The sequence below is a fragment of the Nylanderia fulva genome, unplaced genomic scaffold (assembly GCF_048542155.1).
Source record: "Nylanderia fulva isolate GAGA-0341 unplaced genomic scaffold, ASM4854215v1 Scaffold684, whole genome shotgun sequence".
Classification (NCBI taxonomy): Eukaryota; Metazoa; Arthropoda; class Insecta; order Hymenoptera; family Formicidae; genus Nylanderia; species Nylanderia fulva.
Window position 1 is genome coordinate 16,440 of NW_028190791.1, and position 23,982 is coordinate 40,421.

Below are 23,982 nucleotides of genomic sequence, written 5' to 3' on the forward strand. Positions count from 1 at the left end.
GCAACACTGAAATCGGAGTTTCGCGTTGTCACCGCGCGAGGTCTTCAACAGGCCGGACGACCTGTCGACCCTTAATAATAAATAAACTATTATTTCATAAACTACGAGAATTTATTTTTAAATGTGCCCAAACAATTCCCAAGCAATTGGTATAACTGATAATAGGGAAACAGACCTCTCATGTCTATGGTTCTGCCTAGTGAAAAAACGCTATTAGTTTAGTTAACCTAACCTAACTTCAATTAATCTAACTTAACCAAAAAACCTTTAAATATGTCATGGAAGCAAAATTGGCGGCAATTGCTCATATAAGAGAAGCGAAAAGTTGCGAAAACAATTAAAAGTACCGACAAAAAAATGTGCTAAATGTGGTTCAACTGAACAAGAAGAAGAAGAAGACAATAAATCACATGTGATATTAGCTATAATTATATAATAAGGTGAGCAAAAATACTTTCATAAATTCTACACCTGCATGCCTAAGAAAATGTAAACACAGATACTATTTTTTTACATTTATAATCCTGCTTACTATTTTTTAATTAATTTTTTAATTTTATTTTTTCGTTATTTCATAGAAATGCCAGATTTTTAATGACAGCAAAAATTACTTATTTTTTTTTTTTTATTCTTTTTATATATATATATATATATTTTATATATATATATTTTTTTAATAGATAAGTCTTAATTATAAGGCTTAATAATAAGTTATAATTACATTTCAATTAAGCCTTATAATTAAGTTTTTAATTAGATTACTTAATTCCAGTGTTTCTACGATGGAAGTTTTATTAAGTAACGGAAAATTCAACAAAGAAGAACACATAGTCATTAATGAATCCAACATTTCCAAAGATATTTCAAAATGTAATGAAGATAATGAAACACATAATAGGAAGAACGAGGCAAACTTACAAGATTGTGATTCTATGTTCCCAAAAAACAATTGTTATGATTCTAAAGAATTAGGAAATAATGAAACTTCCACAACAACATCGATTAATAATAGTGAGAAAAATTATTCAGATAATGGAATCGATCTTGATAAATCAGAGAATAGTTACGAATTAAGAGATAGCGATAAATCCTGCATTGAAGACAATAATACTGAACAATTATTGTCAAAGAGATTTTTAGATCTTGTAGATAGTGATTCCGAGGATGAAACTACTTTGTATAATACATTGAAAAAAACTACTGATGATGAAGATGGTTTTGAATCCTCTAAACGTTCAAAAATTACAAATTATAAAAAGAATCTTGAAAATAAAAGAAGAATAATAGACAGTGAATCTGACGGCACATCAATAAGCAAAACTAATAATTCTCAAATTGTTCATAAAACTGTAAGTATTTCTGTAAGCACAAGTGTATCTTTTATTACTATATTTTTATATAATTTTTTATTGTTTTATAATGAAATTACAAATTATTATAATTACAATTCTTTTATTTATCTTATATTTTTTTATGAATTCTTTGTATAAATACAATTATAATTTATTATAATTTTATTATATAAAAATTATTTTAAATTATATTTTTATTTTATAGATTATATATAATAGCTACCAATCTTCAACGGATTCTGAAAATGAGGGGGAAAAAAAGGAAACACAGGATTCCATTATTGAAAAAGTTCAAGACATATCTGAGAATAGAAGTAGTAAAAAAGAATCTGTTAAAAAGAGAAAGGTTTAGATGCAACTTTTTCTTTAGTCTAATTTCTATAGTCTTAATAAGTTTAAAAAAAACTATTTAATGTAAAACTAATATTTAATGTAAAACAAAATCTTTAAAATTAATATAAAATTTTTGATTTCATAAAATAGGGTTCTATCAGAGCTTCCAAAGATGAAGCGATGCGTCAGATACATAGTGAATCTCAACGATTATTAAGAGAAACAGAAATTTCTTTGCCATATCACAGACCAAAACAGCGTACTTTACAGGAATTTTTGAATAGAAAAAAAATATTAACATCTCTTCCAAAGGCATCCTCAACAGCTGCAAAACTGAAAATGTCATCCACAATAGTAAAGTAAGTTTTTATACATCTTTTATTACATATATATATATATATATATATGTATATATATATATTATATATATAATTTTATATATACATATTTTATATATACATTTTTATATATACATAAGATCAAGGTTGGGTAGTTAATAGTTTTTTGTTACTAAGTTAAGTTAAAATTAGTTGCTTATAAAATTAACTTAATTAAGATTAAATTACCTGAAGTGTGAATCAAACGTTAATTTTTATATTAAAAAATTTATATTAAATTAGAATTTTGTTTGTTAATTCTTTTAAAATTTATAATAACAAATAACAAAGAAATTTTGATTTTTAAATAGAAATATATTTTTTGGTAATTACAATTGATGACAAATGAACATAAAAATTAATAATATCTTAATTTAAAAATTATACGTTTTTATATAACTTATAATAAAATAATGGTATTCGGAGATTTAAAAAATTTAATTTAGAAAAAAAAGTTAATAAGTTTAAGCTTAAAAATAACTAGTTAAAGTTAAAAATTAATACATTCTAAATTAATTAGCTACGTTAAAAGTTATTAACTTTCTAACTTTTAACTAATTATCTAATTATTACCCAACCATGCATAAATTATTTCAAGAGTATATGCTTTTAATTGTAAATTCTCGTCAGTTTAAATGATTTTTTTTTTTTTAGTAAAGATGTTGAAGCGTTAATAATTATCATGTTATAAGCTTGAAAAAAAGCCTTTTTAGTGTACTAAATTTTGTAACATTAAAGAACAAAATTATATATTTTGCTTAAATACAATTTAATAACTTTTAATTTGAGACTTAGGAGGTTTCTCTTCAAATCAAACAACTTTTATTTGAAGCATTTTGGTATACAATCAAAAATAAAAAGTTTATGAGGGTAATAAATTAAAATAGGACACCCTGTATTTATATATATATATATACATATGCATACATTTTATAAAATAGAACTTCAAATACAAAATAAATAATTTTTACATATAATTTTAAACAGCCAGGTCCTTACGGAAAAAGAAAAAGAAGCAGAACTCTTTTACAAATCTTCAGATTCAGAAGATGAGTCTACATCTTTTGATGCTAGAAATATAAAAAAGTCTTCTACTACGCATGAGAAGATACCATTGATAGATATCAAAAATACACAAGATTCTCAAAAGATTGGTACAAACCATCAAGCTTATAATGAAACAAAGATTATACAAGATGATATATCTCTTGACACATCTATTATATCTGAAACAGATTTCAACAAAGTAAATCATCAAGATAAAGAATCATCTCTTCTAACTGAAAATAACAGAATTTATGATGATGCATCCGATACAGTATCGCAACAAACAGATGATGCATGTAAGCAGAATCAAAAGTCTGGGGTGTCAAGAAAATTGTTTGAAACATGTTTTGAAGATGAGACAAATGAAGATTTTCATACAAGTCTTAAGAAACAAGACACAGTGAAAGGAAGAGTTGAAACTCTTATTACTTCCTTGGAAAAGGAAACAATTATTAATGATAAGAAGAAATCAGAATTTAGTATGGCAGAGAATCATGTATCAGAAACATCAGAATGTGATTCTGAAGCAATTGACATAGATGGAGATAAAAATTTGACTGCAGAAACAATGGAAGAAATCTCCAGTAACATAAATGATGAGGAAAGGAATGTTACATCTGTAAATTCTGATATTATAATACAAGATGATGGAACAGATATAACATCATCACTCACTATTACTAATTTCATCGACGACGTTCTATCAAAAATTAGAAATGATTCAACAGAGGAATGTAAAGACTCTGATAATCAGGCACTTGATTTGCCATTTTCGAAATTCGTGGATGAACCTGTAATTGATAGAAAAAAATTATTACCAAAATTGACGTCAAATTCTACAGTTATGTTAAAAGGGTCACCAGGTATGATTATTGATCTGACATATGACGAGAAATCATATGGAAAAGGTGTAAATACTTTATTAGATAGATTTTTTTGTAAACACGTTCTTAACGCAAAAAAACAGTCTAACGATAAGGCTGAAGAAACTGAAGTACACTTGCAAAATACTTCAAACAGTTCTCCGATTAAGGAATCATCACTTCCATATAATTTACCCGCCAGCACTGATAATCCTGAATTGAGTAAGCCTGGGGCCAAGTTGATGCGTTTAAAGGAAGATTTAAAGCTACAAATGACTATAAAACGTAATAAAGAATGGAAACATAAAGAAATAGAACTGCAAGAAAAGGAGGAGAAAGAAAGGGAAGAAGAAGAAGAAGAAGCTGATTATGATTTAGATGGGGAAGAAGATCAGGATTCTGAATTAAGTGACAGCGGAGAAAGCGAACCCGAAGAGGATGATATTTATATTAAGGACAAAAAGAGGAACAAGTGTTTGTTCGCTGATGACGAAGCTGAAGTTACAGACAATGAAGATTCGGAGGATGATGCAGAGAAGACTCGCAAGAATGATATAATAGAGACTGATCAGGAAGAAGATGATGTGCTGGATTTAGACAAAGATATAGAAAATGGAAGCGAATCTGAAGATGATGTTAATGTTTGTAAAAACGTTGGTACCATCGAGAATCAAAAAGATAAAAAGAAAAAAGAGTCTCAGAATGATTCAAGCGTTATAAATCCGAGCTGTTCAGAAAGTGATCAATTAAAGGACATTAATTTGGATGTAAATAGATCTGAGACACGGTATAAAAATAAAGATGAAGATAAAAGCGATGTGTCTGCCGAGCAACAGATTGTTGCCAGAAGTCGAACATGTAAGATGCCTTTGACGAAGAAAAGTATGCTCGACTTTGTCTCTCCTATAACGCAATTAAGTGTGCTAAACACTACGTTGGATTCCAATAGTAAGGATAAGGAAAGGAAAGGATATCTGATGAACAATCAGAAATCCGTCTTGGAAAATACACAAAGCGACGGATTCTTAGAATTCGACGACAGGAACAATCACATTTTAAAGAAGAAATTATTCGACGACAGTAAAGAAACTGTCGATGACGAATATCTCATGCGATTGTGCTCGGGTAAATTTGAATCGACGCAGAGAACCGATTTGGATTTATTCTCGTCTCAGACTAGCAGCGAATCACGATTGTGTTCAGAAAATATGAAATCCATCGAACAGTTGAAAAATCTAGAAGAGGAGAATGAAAACTCCCAAGATGTAAGACTGATATTGGATAAAGATTCCAACAATTCTGCAAAGATGGGACAAGCTGTCGTTTCAAAGTTAAAAATGAAGATAGCTTCTTCATCGGATAATGATGATGATGATGATGATGATCGATTGGATGAGATTTCGAAGTTAAAAATGAAGATTGTTTCTTCAGATGATGATGATGATGCTCAATTGGAAGAAAAGGATACATTTTTGAAACCCAGAAAGCGTTCAGTGAAGAGGCTGCATTTATCTGATTCGGAGGAAGATGATGAAGGTGATGAAGATAATGAAGATGAGGAGGCAGAGGAAGAATATGTAGATTACGATTCCGAGGAAAACGAGATGATAATTGTGCCGGAGAAAGATATTAAGAAAGTCGCGGCTGACTTTTTGGAGAAAGAGGCCGAATTGAGCGAAAGCGATTGGGATTCTGCTGATGAAGACGAGAAGGATTTGGATAAATTAGAATATGAAGAAGGAGATGACGAGGATATGGATGAACATGAGATGAAAGACCAACTGGACAAAATTCATAAAAAATACATGAAGGAAATGCTGGATGAGGATAAAAGGGAAGTCAGATTGCTTCAAGAGTTGTTGTTCGAGGATGGAGATTTGCATGTTGATGGAATGGGTCGCGAGCGCAAGTTCAAGTGGAGAAATATAGGTAATAAGCAGTGTTTTATCTAAATAGAATTTTATAGATGATTATTTAGATGAAATTTTGGCGTATTATCTATATCTGCATCTTACATGCTTATCTAGATTAAATTTTAGCACTATCTTATCTTTATATAAATAAAAATATGTATTATTTATATCTGCATCTTAGATGATCATTTGGATGAAATTTTGGCGTTATCTTATGTTTTATATTATATTTTTATAATCTATATAAAGATAAGATAATAGAAAAGAATATACATATTCTTATTATTATGTACAGAGTGTATATTTCCTGGAAAAACCTGGAATACTCGGAATTTATTTTGAACTTAGGGAATGTTTTAAAAAATTGCCCCTTTGATTTTACTTTCAAATATACTTTTAAAGAATATATTATAAAATTTATTAGGTTTATATAAAGTATTTTAAAATATATTTTATTATAGAATATTATATTAAAAAATATTTTATTTCTATTAAAAAATTATGCATAACAAAAATATATTTAATTTAAAATTGTATTTAGAAATTTTTTTAATATTTTAATTTTACTTGGAATTTTGAACAAAAATACACCTGGAAAATCATGGAATTTATTTATAAAATTTCAGTATACCCTGTATATAAAGATAAAATAATATTCTTATTATTTATATAAAGATAAGAGAATAAGATAATAAGAATAACAAGAATTATACATATAAAGATAATAAATGAGAAAGGTATAAATAGAATAAATGTGTTCAGATAATGTGGTTTAGAATTATATAGCATATAAAAATACTTAAGTAGTAAACAATAAGAACTTATAAATAAAAGCATGTTATTTAGTTATTTAGATGAATCGCCATATAATTTTATTTGTTATCTAGATATATATTTAAAACAAAATCATCTTCATTTTATCTAATGTATAATCGATTTTTCCCTTTACTAGATAATTATTGCAATTTTTTGCATATAACAGATGATTGTTAGAAAAAAATTTGTATCTAAAAATATTTTACAAAATTCAAATTTTTTAAATTTGATATGCAATGCGTATATACGTTTATAATAATTTAATATAATTGTTATCAGATAAATTGGGAGGTAATACTGAAATATCACAAACATCTGAGAACGAAGGCTGGGTAGATGTACAAGAAGACGAGGAAGAGGTAAAGTGGAGTAAGCTTAGGCAAGAAAGAGACAAGTTTCTTGAAGAAAGGATGGTAAATAAAATTTATACAAACCCACACATATACCTATATTATATAAAAATTGTATAATTAGTTATTATATTATTATTATATATTATATATTTAGTTACTATATTATTATTATATATATAAAAAGAATGTGTTTACTTATAAATATATGTTATTTACAGAAATCTTCAAATAACGAAATTGAAGATGAGTTATGCGATAGTCAAATTTTCAAATTTGGACTGGAAGCACTTAAAAAAATTAAGAATAATGAATGTCGAGAATCATCCGCTTCTTATGACAAAGTGGATTCATCCGAAAATATGGAACCGATTATGCCGCGAAATATAACAGATTTATTAAATGGGCCAAATACTGAAAAGAAATCTCAGATGATATATGTAAGGTTAATTATAAAAAATTGATATTAATTAATTAAGATTCTTGGAAAACACGCTAAAAATTCTTAGAATTTTCAGTGTTTTTTCACCTCTGACGTCGCAATCTAACAGAATAAATCCAGAATAAATTTATTTTTACATATGCTTATATTTATTTTGCAGAATGTTATAAAAAAACGTTCGCTCTTAACTCGAGGAGAAGAGTCGTTAGCAAAGATAGCTTCATTGGCGAAACAAGGTGACTCTGTTTCTCATGCAATAAACGCAAGAAATTTTGTTTTCCAGTATATCAACGAAAATAATACATCTGCGAAGGATGATAAAACTAGAGAGGAAGATCAGGATTCACAAACCAAGGTAATTGTATTAGATATTTTTACGCTATCATATATAGGGGAGACCAGGGCGAAGTCGTCACCTTTTTTTGATGCCGGTTTTTAACAAGAAAATAAATAATTTTAATGAAATGTAGTGTACCGTTGTAAAGTATGAATCCTTGACTATAATGTTTTTTGGGGTATTTTTGGTCTACATCACTTTGTTCAATCGGTATAGAGTAAAAATGGCAAAGGTGTAAAAATTGAATTTTCAAAATTGCCGAGGCGTCGCCCCCCTGGGGCGAAGTCGTCACTTTCTTCTTAGAATAGATTTTAAACGAAAATACGTAATTTTGATCATAAAAAACAATAAAATATATTTTATTAATTATTTTTTAATAGAAAAATTTTAACATTTATTAAATTTAAACATTTATTTATTTATTTTTTAACGAATGATGTGGCTAGATCGCTCTCATTGTAAATAACTAGAATACAGAATCTATTGCTGAAAGAGCCAATATATTTCTCGTCTATATTAATTTTAGGAAATTTTAGCGAGTTTGTTAGGAGGAAAGAGGAACTTATAAATCTCGATTTGTATCTCTATATTGGCTCTTTCAGCAATAGATTCTGTATTCTAGTTATTTATTTTTTAATTGTGCTACTTTATTATTATTATTATTATTCTTTAGCCAGTCGTTTAACGTAGTTTTCGGGACTCCATATTATTGTTTTGCGGCTGTTTGAATTTTTCATTTTATCTCAATCATCATTTTTTAAAATCATTTTTTACCCCAAGAACTGCTTTCCTCAGTTGCTACTTGTCGACAGGAGTCGTTTTGCGATAATACGTGCGTACCTGTTTTTGCAATTGAAAAAAACAATGACATTTGCAACGGAAAGTCATCCGGATAAAGTCGCTGTGACTTGGTGACGATTTCACCCCGGTAACTTTGTGACGATTTCACTCCAGACACAGATTTCAAGGTTAATCGCTCATAAAATATTAGAAATAAACAAAAATAAAACAACTGCACTGGATTTCTGTTCAGCAAACATTACTCTTTAAAATCACTTACCTACAGATTTAAAAAAAAATTTTAATATTAAAAATTTTTGATGCGTATAAAATTTCACTTTTGACTACTAAAAATACGTTTGTTGTAATCAAAATCACAACATGACATATAACTTCACTAAATTTTGTTGGTCACATGGACATCATAAATAGTGTTTATAATATTAACAACGAGTTCACATAACATATAGATTTTGAGATAACTGTAATGACGACTTCGCCCCGGTGACGATTTCGCCTCGGTCTCCCCTACATTTTTTCTGATTATTCGATTTATATGTGCTTCCACAGAAAGAAACATATTTCGAAAGAAAATATATTTTGATAAATATTTATTTCTTGTAGCCCCGGAAGAGAAAAGTAATGTCAAACTTTTCATCGACAATGAAAAAAAGACGAAAATAATTGTTCTTTGAAAAAATATTTTAATTTTATTTTTTATAAAGATAAAACTTAGAATACAATTTTTAAATTATTATAAACGTAACAAACTTGTATTAGAATGTTTTAAAAATGTATTATAAACTTATGTTTGTTAAGCTATTTCTGAAAATTTATTACATAAGAATATAATGATAAAAAGTAAGAATAAGAGTTTTTTTATTATATATAAAAAATATACACCAGATATATAAACACAATAAACATTACAATATAACCAATTTTTTTACATTTTTATATAAGGTTGTTTTCTTCGTGGTTTTATTTATGAAATTATTCATTTATCTTTTTTAATAATAATTATATTCTTTGTTTTTTTTTCGATTGATACAAAGTATTTTATGTTATTATGTTTTTATGTTGTGTAAAAAAATATGGAAGCATATTTATAACACTACTTAGAGAAGCATATAAACTATTAACTGCATATATAACATGTTATTAACTAGCTGATTTGAGTATAGACCTATTAATAGGTCCATTTTGGTTAATAAAATCAAATACGATTATCTTTAACATTTTGGAGAACATTATGTGCGAAATATTCACGACTTTCCACGTTATTATTATTTTTGTATTTCATATACACGCATTCCATTATATTATAAACTCGTTCTTAACGAAGTCGGTTTCAATTTCGAAAATTCGGATTATCCGTTTGCCAACCTTTTGCATTTGGTCCAAATTGATACACCAATCTTCGACCTAGCACCGGTTGAAATATCTTGCTTTTGTAATAATATCTATAATTAATTTAATAAATATAATTAATTTTTATTTAATATAATCTATAAGAATATCAATTGAAAGTTATTTAAAAATTAATTCTTATAATTAATTCTTAATGGATATTATTAATCTATACAAATATAATTAAAAATTATTTTCTAGCATACACATATTCTAAAAAATATTACTGTTACCTCATGGCTCTGCTAAGTTTTTCATAAGTCATTTTTGTGTTTCCTTTCCGTGAACCCCATCGTTTTGCTACCTCGTCACTTTTTACAAAGCGAAATTTAGCTTGCGAATAGTCTTCCCAACAGATTAAACTGGGACATGTTTCTCTACTACGTAGTAAATCTCTAATAAATTCCCACAATTTTCCTTGAGTGGCAGCTATATAATTAAATCGATATATAATACATGTGCATTACAAAAAATATATACAGGATATTCCATTTAAAAAAAAAGTCCACAAAAATGTTTCTTTTGAACAATGTATTTTATTTAAGAAAAATGTTTCAGACAAAAGTTACAGGATTTCGAGGAGGAAAAAAGTTGGGAGCTTTTTCTTAAAAGTCAATTATCAAGATCATTTGAAAGTCATTATCCCTCAGCAAATGACGAACTCCGACAAAATAGCAGCACACATATGCACGTATACACAATGCACGCACACATACGTACGAATCATATTTCTAATTACAAATTTTTATTAGACTTCTAATCTAGGTTTAGAGGACAACAGTCCTTTCTTTCGTGTTTTCTAATCCCAGGGAATGTGCATTTTTATTCATACAAAGTGCATATGTTTTATATAAAGCACATATTATAATGAAATTGACAGTTCGTCTCCAATTCGAGATGTCAAATCGAAATAAAAATAGTTAAGAAAAACTGTTATTCTCATTTTTTATATCAAATCGAATTTCCCTAAGATTATTGATGCATGTATTGCAATCGTAGAGAAGCATTTTTCATTCTATCAAATTAAAAAAAAGATATACTAGAAGTATGAAAATACGACTGCGTCGTTAAAACAGAAATCGAGAGGGGGGGATCTCCTTAATATAAATTGATTTCTTATAATATAATCACTATAAAAAGTTATAAAGTTAAAATGATAAAAAATGAATAGTTTATGAGATATTTTATAATTTACATAAAATTATGTCAAATTTAAAGTATCATATATATTTCGTAAACTATTAATTTTTTGATCATCTTACCCTTGTAACTTTTTATGCCCAAAATTGCGAGGTATTGATTCAGAAAAAAATTATGGTGGTTCTATGTAAAAAAGTCCTTCAAATGACTTTGAAAAGTGCGTTTAGGTCAGCAGCATTAACTTCTTTCCTCCTTTAAATCCTATAATTTTTGTCTGAAACATTTTTCTCTAAAATGCATTCGAGAGATATTTGTATGGATTTTGTAAAATGAGATACCCAGTATATTTTGTATGATACTTACGATTCTTTTTGAGTTTCAATACCCTTGGTCTGCCAGGCAATCTTTTCGTTTTGATTTCGACGCTATTATCCGATTCTGCATCTGAAAAAAAATGTTGATAGATAAAAAATATGATAATTGATACTTTGGCGATGTGCATTATGATATGCGGGAGAGGAGAATGTAATGTCAATAAATAAATAAATTAATATCTCAAATGATTAGAATAAAGTCGCCAGTGATGAATAAATTTCAAAGTTATTTATTAAAATCCGACCTGACTGGCCAATACCAAAAATGTTGAACACAACGTTTCGGCCCTAGGATACAGGCCCTTATCAAGTGTTACTATAAAATTTAAAAAATAGACAAAGAATTAGAAAAAACAAAAATAACGAACATTGAAAATGCGGAATAAGACAAATTAAATCGAGATAAAAACTTTTTCGTTACATATAACCACGAATTAAACGTTACCTTTCAAGATGTTAAAGCGAAAGACGATAACAGTAAAGTAAAAAACAAGTGACGTGTGTAAATTAAACAAACATTAAAAAGACAATTGTATGTAAGAATTTTTAGAAAAATAAACAGATCATACGCTATGTATTAGTGAGTCATATATTGGATTTAAATTTTCTGTGTCCTTTTGCAAATTAATATTGCTATCAAATTTTTTAATAAAAAACATCTCAATTATCTCTCTTTTCATTTTGTTTTTCAACGTGGAAGATTTTCGGTTCTCTCCAATTAAAATTATGTCCATGTAGAATGCGATGTTTGCTAATTACACCATGATTGCTGGAATGTTTTTTTTATGTCTCTGCAATGTTCATTTACACGCGTGACTAGTTGTCTTTTAGTTTGACTAGTATAAGTTACATCACAATCGTTATAGTCAATCCTATATACGACTTTCATCTTACAAGAAGCATCAGTCCTGTCTTTACCTTTTTTAATTAAATTATTTAGTTTTTTAGGAATATATACCACGTCAAGACCACACTTATTGAGACAGATATTTCACTTAGATATTTTATATATGGCAAAGGTAAAATTGATGCTGTGTCAAACTTTCTATGATGAACTTTGGCATTAGAACAAGAGGCGTTTCGACACTTTAATGTTCAAATTCTCTTATATATTTGTGACTCTAAAATATTTCGGCAAGCCGTTGTTGACCAACCGATCTACTAAACTTTTTATGGTGTTGATCTTATAAGTAAGAGGGTAGCTCGAATAAAAATTCAGATATCTGCCAGAGAAAGCAGGTTTTCGAAATCAATTAGTCAACAGAGTTCCCTCCAAATTCATGACGGTAGTGTTTAAAAAATTGATGTATGTGAAGTTAGCCCCGTACTTTTCGAATTTTTCTTGATTGTGCTGCATTGTGCTCTGCTTGTGCTGTATTGTGCCACAAACGGCAACTCTAACTCAAAGTGTATTCAAGAAAAAAAATCAAAACTTTTTTGCTAGCCCCGCACTTTTCGAATTTTGAATTTTTCTTGATTGTGCTGACTTGTGCTCCGTTTGTGCTACATTGTGCCGCAAACGGCAACTCTCTAACTCAAAGCATATTCAAGAGAAAAAACTAAATTTTTTGCTAGCCCCGCACTTTTCGAATTTTGACTTTTTTTGATTGTGCCATATTGTGCTAACTTGTGCCGTAAACGGCAACTCTCTAACTCAAAGCATACTGAAGAAAAAAACAATATTTTTTGCTAGCCCCGCACTTTTCGAATTTTTCTTGATTGTGCCATATCGTGCTACAATTGTGTTAACTTGTGCCGCAAACGCGAGACCAATAACACTAATAACAATAAAAAAAATATTAATAAAATTATAGTAGTCCCGCACTTTTTTACGATTAAGCTCACGATTTTTTCCTAAATTGGTCCTAACTTGTGCCATTATGTGCCGTTGAAAAAATTTTAATATCTTATTTTATTTCGATAAAAAAATTCACAAAGATAGATTAAAAAAAGATTACAAAGATTAAAAAAACAAATCTTACTGTTATGCACAATCAAGAAAAATTCAAAATTTGAAAAGTGCGGGGCTAGCAAAAAATTTTGATTTTTTCTTGAATATGCTTTGAGTTAGAGAGTTGTCGTTTGTGGCACAATACAGTACAAACGGAGCACAATGCAGCACAATCAAGAAAAATTCAAAATTCGAAAAGTGCAGGGCAAAAAAATTTTGATTTTTTTTTTTGAATATGCTTTGAGTCAGAGAGTTGGCGTTTGCGGCACAATATAGCACAAACAGAGCACAATGCAGCACAATCAAGAAAAATTCAAAATTCGAAAAGTGCGGGGCTAACTTCACACACATAAAAAATTGATAGAATTATCGATTCCAATCTTATGCGTGAACTTTATGCGCTGATAACAATTAAAAACATTAAGTATTTCCGTAATTTCGAACTTTGTCGCTATTGCAAAATTGTCAACGTATCTGTAGTATACAGGTATACTAAAATATAATGTGCTTAGATAATGCGATTCTAAATTGTCTATGACCAAGTGAGCCAAGATTGGAGACAAAGGGGACCCCATCGGACAACCAAAGATTTGTTCGTAGTAATTCCCGTCACTGAAGCTCGTTAAATCAAGAACAACTTTAAGTGCGTGTAGGAATTGTTGTAGAGAAAGGTCAGTATTCTGTGTAATATAATTCTACTTTTTTTTCCACTGCTCTCAAAGCCAAGTCTTTCGGGATATTCGTAAATAACGATGTTACGTCCAGTGAAAATAAAATATGGTTATCTAGAATCTTAGTGTGTTTGATTAAATGTCCAGCTACCCTTGATATACGATCCAGGCTTTGGGATAGAATTATGTAAAAATTCATGTAGAAACAATGTTAGATTATATGGTGGGCTACTAACCGACGAAACAATAATATGTAAAGGATGGTCTTTTTTGTGTACCTTTAATAATCCGTAACATTTGGGGAGACCACAGTATTTTTCAAGTTGTTTAGTCAGTAAATAATTCGTTCATGGTATTAATGTATTTTATTTTATCCATAACTACAGTCACTTGTCCTTTGTCAGCCTTTGTAATAAATAAGTCGTCATTATGTTTTAAAAACTTTTTGTATTGAGAGAAACCATTAAGAAGAGACCTATCTATGGCATTGATGTTTTTATTTAAACATTTTTTAAAGAATTCGAAACAGAAGCTCTAGTAGATTCTCTTAGATTGTTAGGAATTTTTTGAATACCTATTGACTTCGACATTTTTAACAATGTTAAGTACCGAATCCATGCAGTCGTTTTTGTCGTTCTATCATCGCATTCTACATGGACATGATTTTAATTGGAGAGAACCGAAAATCTTTCACGTTGAAAAACACAGAATGAAAAGAGAGATAACTGAGATGTCTTTTATTCAAAAATTTAATAGCAATATTAATTTGCAAAAGGACACAGAAAATCGAAATATATGACTCACTAATATATATATGATTCACTAATATAATACATAGTGTATGATCTGTTTGTTTTTCTATAAAAGTTCTTATGATTGTCTTTTTAATATTTGTTAAGTTACACGCGTCACTTGCTAATATAAAATATTGTTCTATGGTTTTTGACTTTACTGTTATCATGTCTTTCGCTTTAACATCATGAAAGGTAACGTTTAACTCGTGGTTATGATATGTAACGAAAAAGTTTTTATCTCGATTTAATTTTGTTTTATTCCGCATTTTCAATGTTTATTATTTTTGTTTTTTCTAATTCTTTATCTTTGTCTATTTTTTAAATTTTATAGCAACACTGATAAGGGCCCGTATCCTAGGGCCGAAACGTTGTGTTCAATATTTTTTGTATTACCCAGTCAGGTCGGATTTTAATAAATCACTTTGAAATAAATTAATATTAGTTTGTCAAGAATAAAATATAACACTTGATTTATTACCGTCGCCTTTACAAGTTCTTATTTCGGATGCGAGTATAATATATCTTTACCGAACGCGATTATAATAAGTCTGTTCTTCACGCGAGCTATCGAGCGACTCTGCTTATTTCATCGGCTTCTCACTGGACGACCTATCCAAAAACATCGTGTTTTCTCTATCTTTGTTCCCTTTTGTCTCTCGAATTTATGATTTTTGTTTGCTTGCCTTATTTATTTTAGCTTTACTGGTCGCTAAATCTATCTTTTTCTTCTCGATTTGAATGCGTTATATTTATTTTGTTTTTATTTATTTCGTTTTCTAAAAACTTCGCGGGCTTATGGCATATATCGCCACATACAAATAGTAGACTACTTTTGTTTAAAGTCCCCAGCTTCACATAAGGAGACTATATATATTTTCATTTTCATCCTTTATACCAAGAAGACTAGAGAACAGAAGACCGAACTCCTTAGAATTCAGTGGTGGGGGTAAGTCAAAATATGGTCTCATTTCATGGGCGCTGTTTGCGGTATAGTCGCCGGCCAATTCATGAACTACAGCGTGCTGGACTTCGAAGTTTCGTGCAATATAATCAAGAACATAAACTTGGCATCTTGGCAGAATGTAAATTTTGGTGTTGTAAGTATTAATAAATAATATACGATACTTAGTAACGACGAAGTTCACATAGGAAACCTTTTTTTTTATCAAACAAGCGAAATCCAGCACGCTGTAGTTCATGAATTGGCCGACGACCATACCGCGAACAGGGCCCATGAAATGAAACCATATTTTGACTCACCCCCTGGAGTTCGGTCTCCTGTTCTTCTTGCTTTATACATATGCCTTATATATTATATATATACTTTAACCTATACATATAAACCTTATACCCAGACGCAGTCTGGGTGGGTTCGAGTCTGCGTTTCACCTTAACTATTCGCTTCAAGCGAGCTTCGGCGATGCAGTATGCACAGCCACCGTACGACTAAATTTTTTCTCATAAAACCTCTCCTGGGTCTGGATGGACTCAAACCTGCGTTACGCCTACTCTTTGCCTCAGGCGAATTTCGGCGACGCAGCGTGCACGACCACCCGATACCCCCTCGCCACAACACAAATACAAATCTGTATTTATGTAAATTTTCATATATTATAGACATCTTTTAAATTACTTACCAGATATATTGCTTGAAATAATTGGTGCATATTCATCCTCTTGTATTGGAATAGAACAAGAATCGAATGATGGTCCTGCTTAAACAAATCGATATTTTGAGTTTATAATATATTCGACATTTGTTTTTACGCGTTATTATATCTATTATGCACTATATCCATGTAATGTATAAAAAACATGATGATTGTTAAAAAAAAATCTTTTATCTAGATATCTTTTATCTGTACAAGGTGTCCCACTTTAATGCCCCACTCTAAATAACTTTATTTTTGATTGTAGAAGAAAACATAAGGTATAATTACCAAAAACTGAATATTTTACAAGATATTTTACACTTTATGTCAAAAAATTGTTAACTTTGAACCTTTATAACTCAAAAAGTACTTAAGGGATTCTAAATGACCTTGAGAAAGAAGTCTACGGTTTCCGTCTTGTTTTATCGGCAAAATGTGAGGTTAGATAAACTACAAATTTATTTATTGGCTATACTGTTGGTTTTTACCTTAAATTAGAGCGCTTCGCAATTTGTTAATATTAATACTTTAATTTGTATAAGAAAATAATTTATCAATCTGTATAATCTCATATATATCTAGGTTGCATAATTATGAAGAAAAAGAATTCATAATTTTGTAACTTAGATATATGAAACTATACAAATTGATAAATTATTTTCCTGTACAAATTATAGTATTAATATTAACAAATTGCGAAGTGCTCTAATTTAAGGTAAAAAACAATCTATACAGTCAATAAATAGATTTATAGTTTATCTAACCTCACATTTTGTCGATAAAACAGGACGGAAACCACAGACTTTACAAGGACGTTTAGGATCCCCTTAATGAAAAAATACTTTATTATAGAGTTTTAGAAAGCTACAAAAATATATACAATGAAAAATAGATGGTTCCATTTAAGTGACCTTCAAGCTATTTAAAGTTAAACTAATGGCACCATCTTATGTATCTTATACAATCAAAAATTAAAAAAATTATTTGGGGTGGGACATTAAAATAGGACACCCTGCATATCTTTTATCTAGATAAAATTGTATCTTTATTTTTTTATCTAGATTAAAATAAAATCATCATCTTATCTAAGATGAATTTACATATTTTCATTTCATCTTTATGTAGCTAATTTTTAAATTATCTAAATGCAACACATTTTTCATATAATTCACGTACGTACGCATATTCGATGTTCGTTGTGAGTGAAGAAGATCGTACAATTGGTCCCCGTACAGCGGTTCGTGATTAATAAAATCTTGTCGCGTGAAAGTTACGAGTTCCTCCCCCGACACAGCAAAGCTGTGAAAAGAACTAAATTGTTGACCTAAATACGCCGCGGCTGACATAAACCATTCCATTGTTTCCTCTTGACACCAGTTTCTGATGGGTTTGTCTGGCCATCCAGTGCCATCCATCTCCCTGTTGTATATTTCCTTACCTATAATTCATTCATTTCTTTTTATTTAAAGCGGATATGTGTCGATCTTGTGTGTGACTTGTGCAGTGTTTGCTGTTGTCTAAATAAAATTATATAGATGATCATCTAGATGAAACTTTGACATTATCTTATCTTTATATATAATATAGGCCCTTGCACAATGTCAAGCAACAAGCAATAGGAATAAGAAATAGAAAATATCAACCAATCGGAAAAGGAGATAGATATTATTCTCTGCTCTTATTGGTGGATATTTTCTATTTCTTATTCTTATTCAATGATAACTTATTAAATATTACGAGGCCATGTGTAACGAGCAAATAAAAAATTATTATAAATCTTGGAAAAACTTTAATTTAAAAAAACCAATTACAAACGTTTTGAACTGTACTCAGTCTTCTTCAGTGCGCAAAAAACATTATAATAAATAAATAAATATAAATAAAAATTCTAATAAAAAGTCGCCATACAATGTCAAAATAAATTACATAATTATGTCAAAATTAAAAGGCTAATCAGATAATCATTTACATAATTTTATTTAGATAACAGTAAACACTGTTTATATAGATAATAAAAATATGTGTTATCTACATCTGCATCTTAGATGAAAAAAAGTTTTATCTTTACTAAATTACCTAAAATAATTTTCAGATAATTATTTGATTTAGAATCGTAGAATATAAAAATACTTAAGTAGTCGAATTTAATCAATAAGCGATAAAAACTTATAATAAATAAAAATATGAATATATTTTGTATATTTCTTTTATAATTTACATTTTTTCATAACTCTTTACATAAGCAAAATTAAAAATATTATCTGAAAATTATTTAGATGAATCTCCATATAATTTTATCATTTATCTAGATATACATAAAGCAAAATCATCTTTATCTTATGTAAGATAAATTTATGTATTTTTATCTCATCTTTATCTAGCTAATTTTAAAATCATTTGTGTTTGTTTTCAAAGATTCAATCGAACACTATTAAATGCTAATTAAAAGTAAATGCGCTTTTCCATAAATCAATGCGATACGTCAATGTTAAGCAGTCCCGGGAAACCCCCCTCCAATTATCTTGTTACAATCGGTAATTCCAGACTCAGACTGAATAGCTGTTGCGAAAGAGCCTTCATGAACGCATAAGCGATATAAAAAAAATCGTGTTTTTTTACACTAATTGGATCCTCTCAGTATTTTGTGCATAAAAATATATTGATGCAAGATCATCGAAAAATAAATATTTTACAAGATATTTTATTTTCCATAAAATTATAAATATCTCGTAAAACATTTATTTTTTTGACCATTCTATTTTTATACATTTTTATGCCAAATATTGCAAGAAATCGATTTATGTAAAAAAATGTGGGTCTATCTAAAAAAAAAACTAAGTTAATTTTTAAATAATTTTGAAAAATGATCTTATTAGTTAAAATTCAAGATTATCATCTTATTTGTCTCTCAAAACCAAACAATTTTTGAAATATATTGTTTTCTAAAAAGCAATGTTTTTAATATATTTTATATATTAAGCATATTTTCTTTTTAATGGAGCATTCTGTATATATTAATTTTGTGCCTAGTTTTTATTTATTATTATTTTCTTATTTTATATTTTATACAAAGCTTTATTTATTTTTATTTTCTATAACAAATCGCTAAAAGATGAGTGTAAAAAATTAGGTATCTATAAAAAATTGATGATGAGCATAAAATTTAGAAAAAAAGTAACTGTTGAAAAATATAATCATCCTAGAAGTAAGCATACGTCATTTTGACATTTAATGACGTCAGTTTGCTAATTGGAATCTTAAAATAATCTCTTTGAACCATATTATGCGACATAAAAGATGGATCGATTAATAACACAATAATATCAGAAGATTACCTTATAACTATGTTTACTCTATATGTTTATTTAAAATGAAAAAAATGTGTGCATTACCAATATGAGATTTCTTCTTAGTCGATTCATGACTGCGGTTTGCAAAAAAATTATTATGCCTAGGAACCAAGGAATCCATGTCCAGGAGTAAGTGATTGTTTTCATCTTCGTTTAAATTAATAAATGACGGATACATCTGCAATAATAGAGTTTAAAACTAAAATTTCGGGAATAGCAGATATTGGATAAGAGAAACAGGAAGAAATTATAATCGGAAGAAATCATAATTAATAAAAATAATTTTATACACGCAATAATACATATATTTGACCGATGACAGACATTTCTTACAATTAGACTGAAAAATTTATAATCAAATTACTAGATATATTTGTTAATATTAAATTTATATTAATTATATTTTAAATTATACTTATACATTATTTATATATATATATATATATATATATATTTTTTTTTTTTTTTTTATTTTATTAAATATAAATTTTTGTTTGGTTTTATATTTTTATTTTTTTCTGTAAGTTTTTTGAAATAATTGTACATAAAATATAAAATGTACGTCCAATATAAAACAAAAAAATTTATATTTACTAAAATAAAAAATATTTAATAAAAAATAATGTACTATAATATTAAAGAAATAAATATATTCAATATTAAAGAAAAATATGTCTCAATATATTTAGTTATTTAAATAAATAATTTTAGAAATTTTACTTCACATTTATAATTAGCAATCCAAAAAGCTTATGAATCGTGCATTAAATTTTGTTTTTATGCATTTTATTTACTAATAAAGGTAGAAAGTTGAATATGGAAGGTGTATGAATTACCCGTAAAACTGCTTATGAGCACAAATAAAAATATACGTGTCAAATATTTTTGATAGTATTACATTTATGCCTTTGAAAAAAATCGGAGTATAACACTTGGATTTACTTGTTAGTTTATTTAAAATGTATATTTTTAACTTCAACTATAGTTATTTTTGACTTTAAACTTTTTTCCTAAGTTAAATTTTTAAATTTCTGAATATCATTATTGATTTTCATAGATTATAAACGTATTATTTTTGAATTAAAGTATTATTAATTTTTATGTTTATTTGTCATTAATTGTAATTACCAAAAATATATTTCTATATAAAAATAAAAATTTGTTATAAATTTTAAAAGAATTAACAAACAAAATTATAATTTAATATAAATAATGTCTTTAAAAATTAACTTTTTAATTAACTTCAGTTAATTTAATCTTAACTTTAATTGACAATGAGTTAATTTTTTTGTTCATGCAACTTTTAACTAAATTAATTTTATAAGCAACTAACTTAACTTAGTTTTAAAAAATCATTAACTTACCCAACTCAGATATAAAATAATTAATATAAATTTAACAAGTTTGTTCAATAATCTTAATAAAGATACTACGAATTACACAAAAATTTAATCGAAAATTAAATCTCTTGTGGATTCTATGCAACTTAATATAAAAAAAAAACAAATCTAAAATTTGTCGACACATTTTACAATAGATATTACATTTAAATAAAAATATAATAATATATTAAATATTAGGCCAACTTATCGAGCTGAATATTCGAGATGTTCAGTCAACTACCATTTATTACATGTATAAATTATAAAACTACAGTCATTATATTAAAACTAACGCAAGTTACAATCATTCTATAAACGTTTCGACCGCACGCGGTCTTCTTCAGTATAATTATTGAAATATAAATTCATACAAATTCACATAATATCGAAATTTAATTATAGTTATTCAGAATCGAGAGTTTTTGAGCAATTAACGCGTGTTCTAATCCGTCCTGTCCAACAATGTTCGCCTCGATATGATCTCTGATTTTGTTCAGATCTCGGATAGTTTCATCGTTAATATGCGAGAAATTAACCCGTTCCATAGGCGCTGCGATTAATAAAAAATTACCGATCAACGTATATCCAAATTATAATATATATCCCCTACACTTGGTAGTATGCTTACCTATCATCGTCCTTCTTGACAATTTTGCCACTTATTAACAGTTATTAAGGATGACACATAACAAACCAACAATACAGAAAAACAGCTCATTTTAAACTCTACTTGATCGGAGAGCGTGCGTGTTTATATATGATCTAATATCTATGTTTGACTCGTTAATGTCCTATTTGTCCTATTATTATTTATTGTTCGCTAATATATCCAAAATATCAAAATACGACTCGCTAAGTAACTCAGTATCTTTGTTTAAATTTAGTCCATTTTTTTGTTCCTTGATATGTAGCATCTCAGAAATGAGTCTTTTATAATAATTATTTTCGTTGTCCATGATCTTAACATTGTCCCAATTAAAAGTATGATGTTCATTTCTTATGTGTTCAGAAATTACTGAATGTTTCGTTGAATCCAACCTAATATTATTTTTATGTTCTTTTATTCGCGTTTGCAATTGCCTCTTTGTTTGGCCTACATAAGATGCATTACAATTATTGCAACTGATCTTATAAACCACATTCGAATTGCATGGATGTTTAGTTTTATCTTTCTGTGCTTTAATAATATTATCCAGTTTGTTGAGACATCTATACCCTACCATACAATTTTTATTTTTTACCGAGGAAACAATCATTTCTGAGATCCTATCTATATACGGAATGACAAAGAATTTTTTATTGACCGAGTCATTCTGAGATGTTACATATCAAGGAACAAAAAAATGGACTAAATTTAAACAAAGATACTGAGTTACTTAGCGAGTCGTATTTTGATATTTTAGATATATTAGCGAACAATAAATAATAATAGGACAAATAGGACATTAACGAGTCAAACATAGATATTAGATCATATATAAACACGCACGCTCTCCGATCAAGTAGAGTTTAAAATGAGCTGTCTTTCTGTATTGTTGGTTTGTTATGTGTCATCCTTAATAACTGTTAATAAGTGGCAAAATTGTCAAGAAGGACGATGATAGGTAAGCATACTACCAAGTGTAGGGGATATATATTATAATTTGGATATACGTTGATCGGTAATTTTTTATTAATCGCAGCGCCTATGGAACGGGTTAATTTCTCGCATATTAACGATGAAACTATCCGAGATCTGAACAAAATCAGAGATCATATCGAGGCGAACATTGTTGGACAGGACGGATTAGAACACGCGTTAATTGCTCAAAAACTCTCGATTCTGAATAACTATAATTAAATTTCGATATTATGTGAATTTGTATGAATTTATATTTCAATAATTATACTGAAGAAGACCGCGTGCGGTCGAAACGTTTATAGAATGATTGTAACTTGCGTTAGTTTTAATATAATAACTGTAGTTTTATAATTTATACATGTAATAAATGGTAGTTGACTGAACATCTCGAATATTCAGCTCGATAAGTTGGCCTTATATTTATCACTTTGTTTTCAATATACGAGCGACAATTTGTATTAATTTATATTAAATATTCTTTGAGATTTTTTCAGCTTATACTAATAGCGTTTTTCACTGGGAGAACTAGTGCGCACTGAGTGCGTACTCGCTGCAGGCAACGTGTTTTACTAGGCGTTTCGGTGCGTGCAAAAACGGTGCGCGTTGTTTCACTGGGAAGTTTAAGTGCCGAGTTTTTGCACTATAGTGCGAGAATTCGGCACGAGCTCCAAGAGATCGTGTCAGTTCAGTGCAAGACGTGTTTAGTTGGGAGTGCAAAAAACTCACATCTTCAATGCACTCCGGCCGTGTTGTCTGAACTCGACGAGTTTCCAATGCGCACTCAGTTCTGCCTAGTGAAAAACGCTTTAGATGACTACCTGTGTTGCTTCCGGTGCAACATTTTGCGCGGATCTGCCTTCCTCCTCAAATACCTATAATAAAAAAAATTGAACGTCTGAATTAAAAAAGGACATTTACTTGATGCAAGCCAAAATTGCCCTTTACAAAAATCAATCGGTATTAAAAATATTGTTTTTCTTAAAAATTATTTATAAATTATATTTTATCTTTATTAATAATACAAGGA

The 23,982-nt window shown here is 28.5% G+C and overlaps 2 protein-coding genes across 7 annotated transcripts in view; one reads left to right on the top strand and one right to left on the bottom strand.

Annotated features, from left to right (window-relative positions):
• LOC114931235 (uncharacterized) lies at positions 1-11,184 on the top strand. 2 transcript variants are annotated; one of them, XM_085488356.1, is made up of 9 exons: positions 1-440; positions 773-1,349; positions 1,558-1,698; positions 1,836-2,044; positions 3,050-5,901; positions 6,981-7,114; positions 7,273-7,491; positions 7,654-7,848; positions 10,579-11,184. In XM_085488356.1, the coding sequence occupies exons 2-9, from the start codon at positions 783-785 to the stop codon at positions 10,627-10,629; spliced, it is 4,368 nt and encodes a 1,455-aa protein (XP_085344482.1). In that variant the 5' UTR covers positions 1-440; positions 773-782; the 3' UTR covers positions 10,630-11,184. The 2 variants fall into 2 exon arrangements, with proteins under 2 accessions (XP_085344482.1, XP_029159033.2); XM_029303200.2 differs by lacking the exon at positions 10,579-11,184 and adding an exon at positions 9,235-10,225.
• The window catches only part of LOC114931240 (ETS-related transcription factor Elf-5), a 26,359-nt gene continuing 12,251 nt past the window's right edge, over positions 9,875-23,982 (bottom strand). For 3 of the 5 annotated variants that reach the window (XM_085488357.1, XM_085488359.1, XM_085488361.1), the window contains 7 exons: positions 23,774-23,827; positions 19,995-20,130; positions 17,783-18,040; positions 16,588-16,662; positions 11,524-11,604; positions 10,254-10,449; positions 9,875-10,073 (listed from right to left, as the gene is read on the bottom strand). In XM_085488357.1, the coding sequence (XP_085344483.1) occupies positions 9,962-10,073; positions 10,254-10,449; positions 11,524-11,604; positions 16,588-16,662; positions 17,783-18,040; positions 19,995-20,130; positions 23,774-23,827 (912 nt within the window). In that variant the 3' untranslated portion in view covers positions 9,875-9,961. The other 2 variants (XM_029303204.2, XM_085488358.1) reach the window with 2 other exon arrangements.

What these genes read in the sequence shown, in the direction of transcription:
- LOC114931235 (XM_029303200.2), top strand. Translation starts at nt 783, where the DNA reads ATGGAAGTTTTATTAAGTAACGGAAAATTCAACAAAGAAGAACACATA. An exon ending in GTTCAAGTGGAGAAATATAG is followed by an intron (nt 5,902 to 6,980) that starts GTAATAAGCAGT and finishes AATTGTTATCAG; the next exon opens with ATAAATTGGGAGGTAATACT. An exon ending in AGTTTCTTGAAGAAAGGATG is followed by an intron (nt 7,115 to 7,272) that starts GTAAATAAAATT and finishes TGTTATTTACAG; the next exon opens with AAATCTTCAAATAACGAAAT.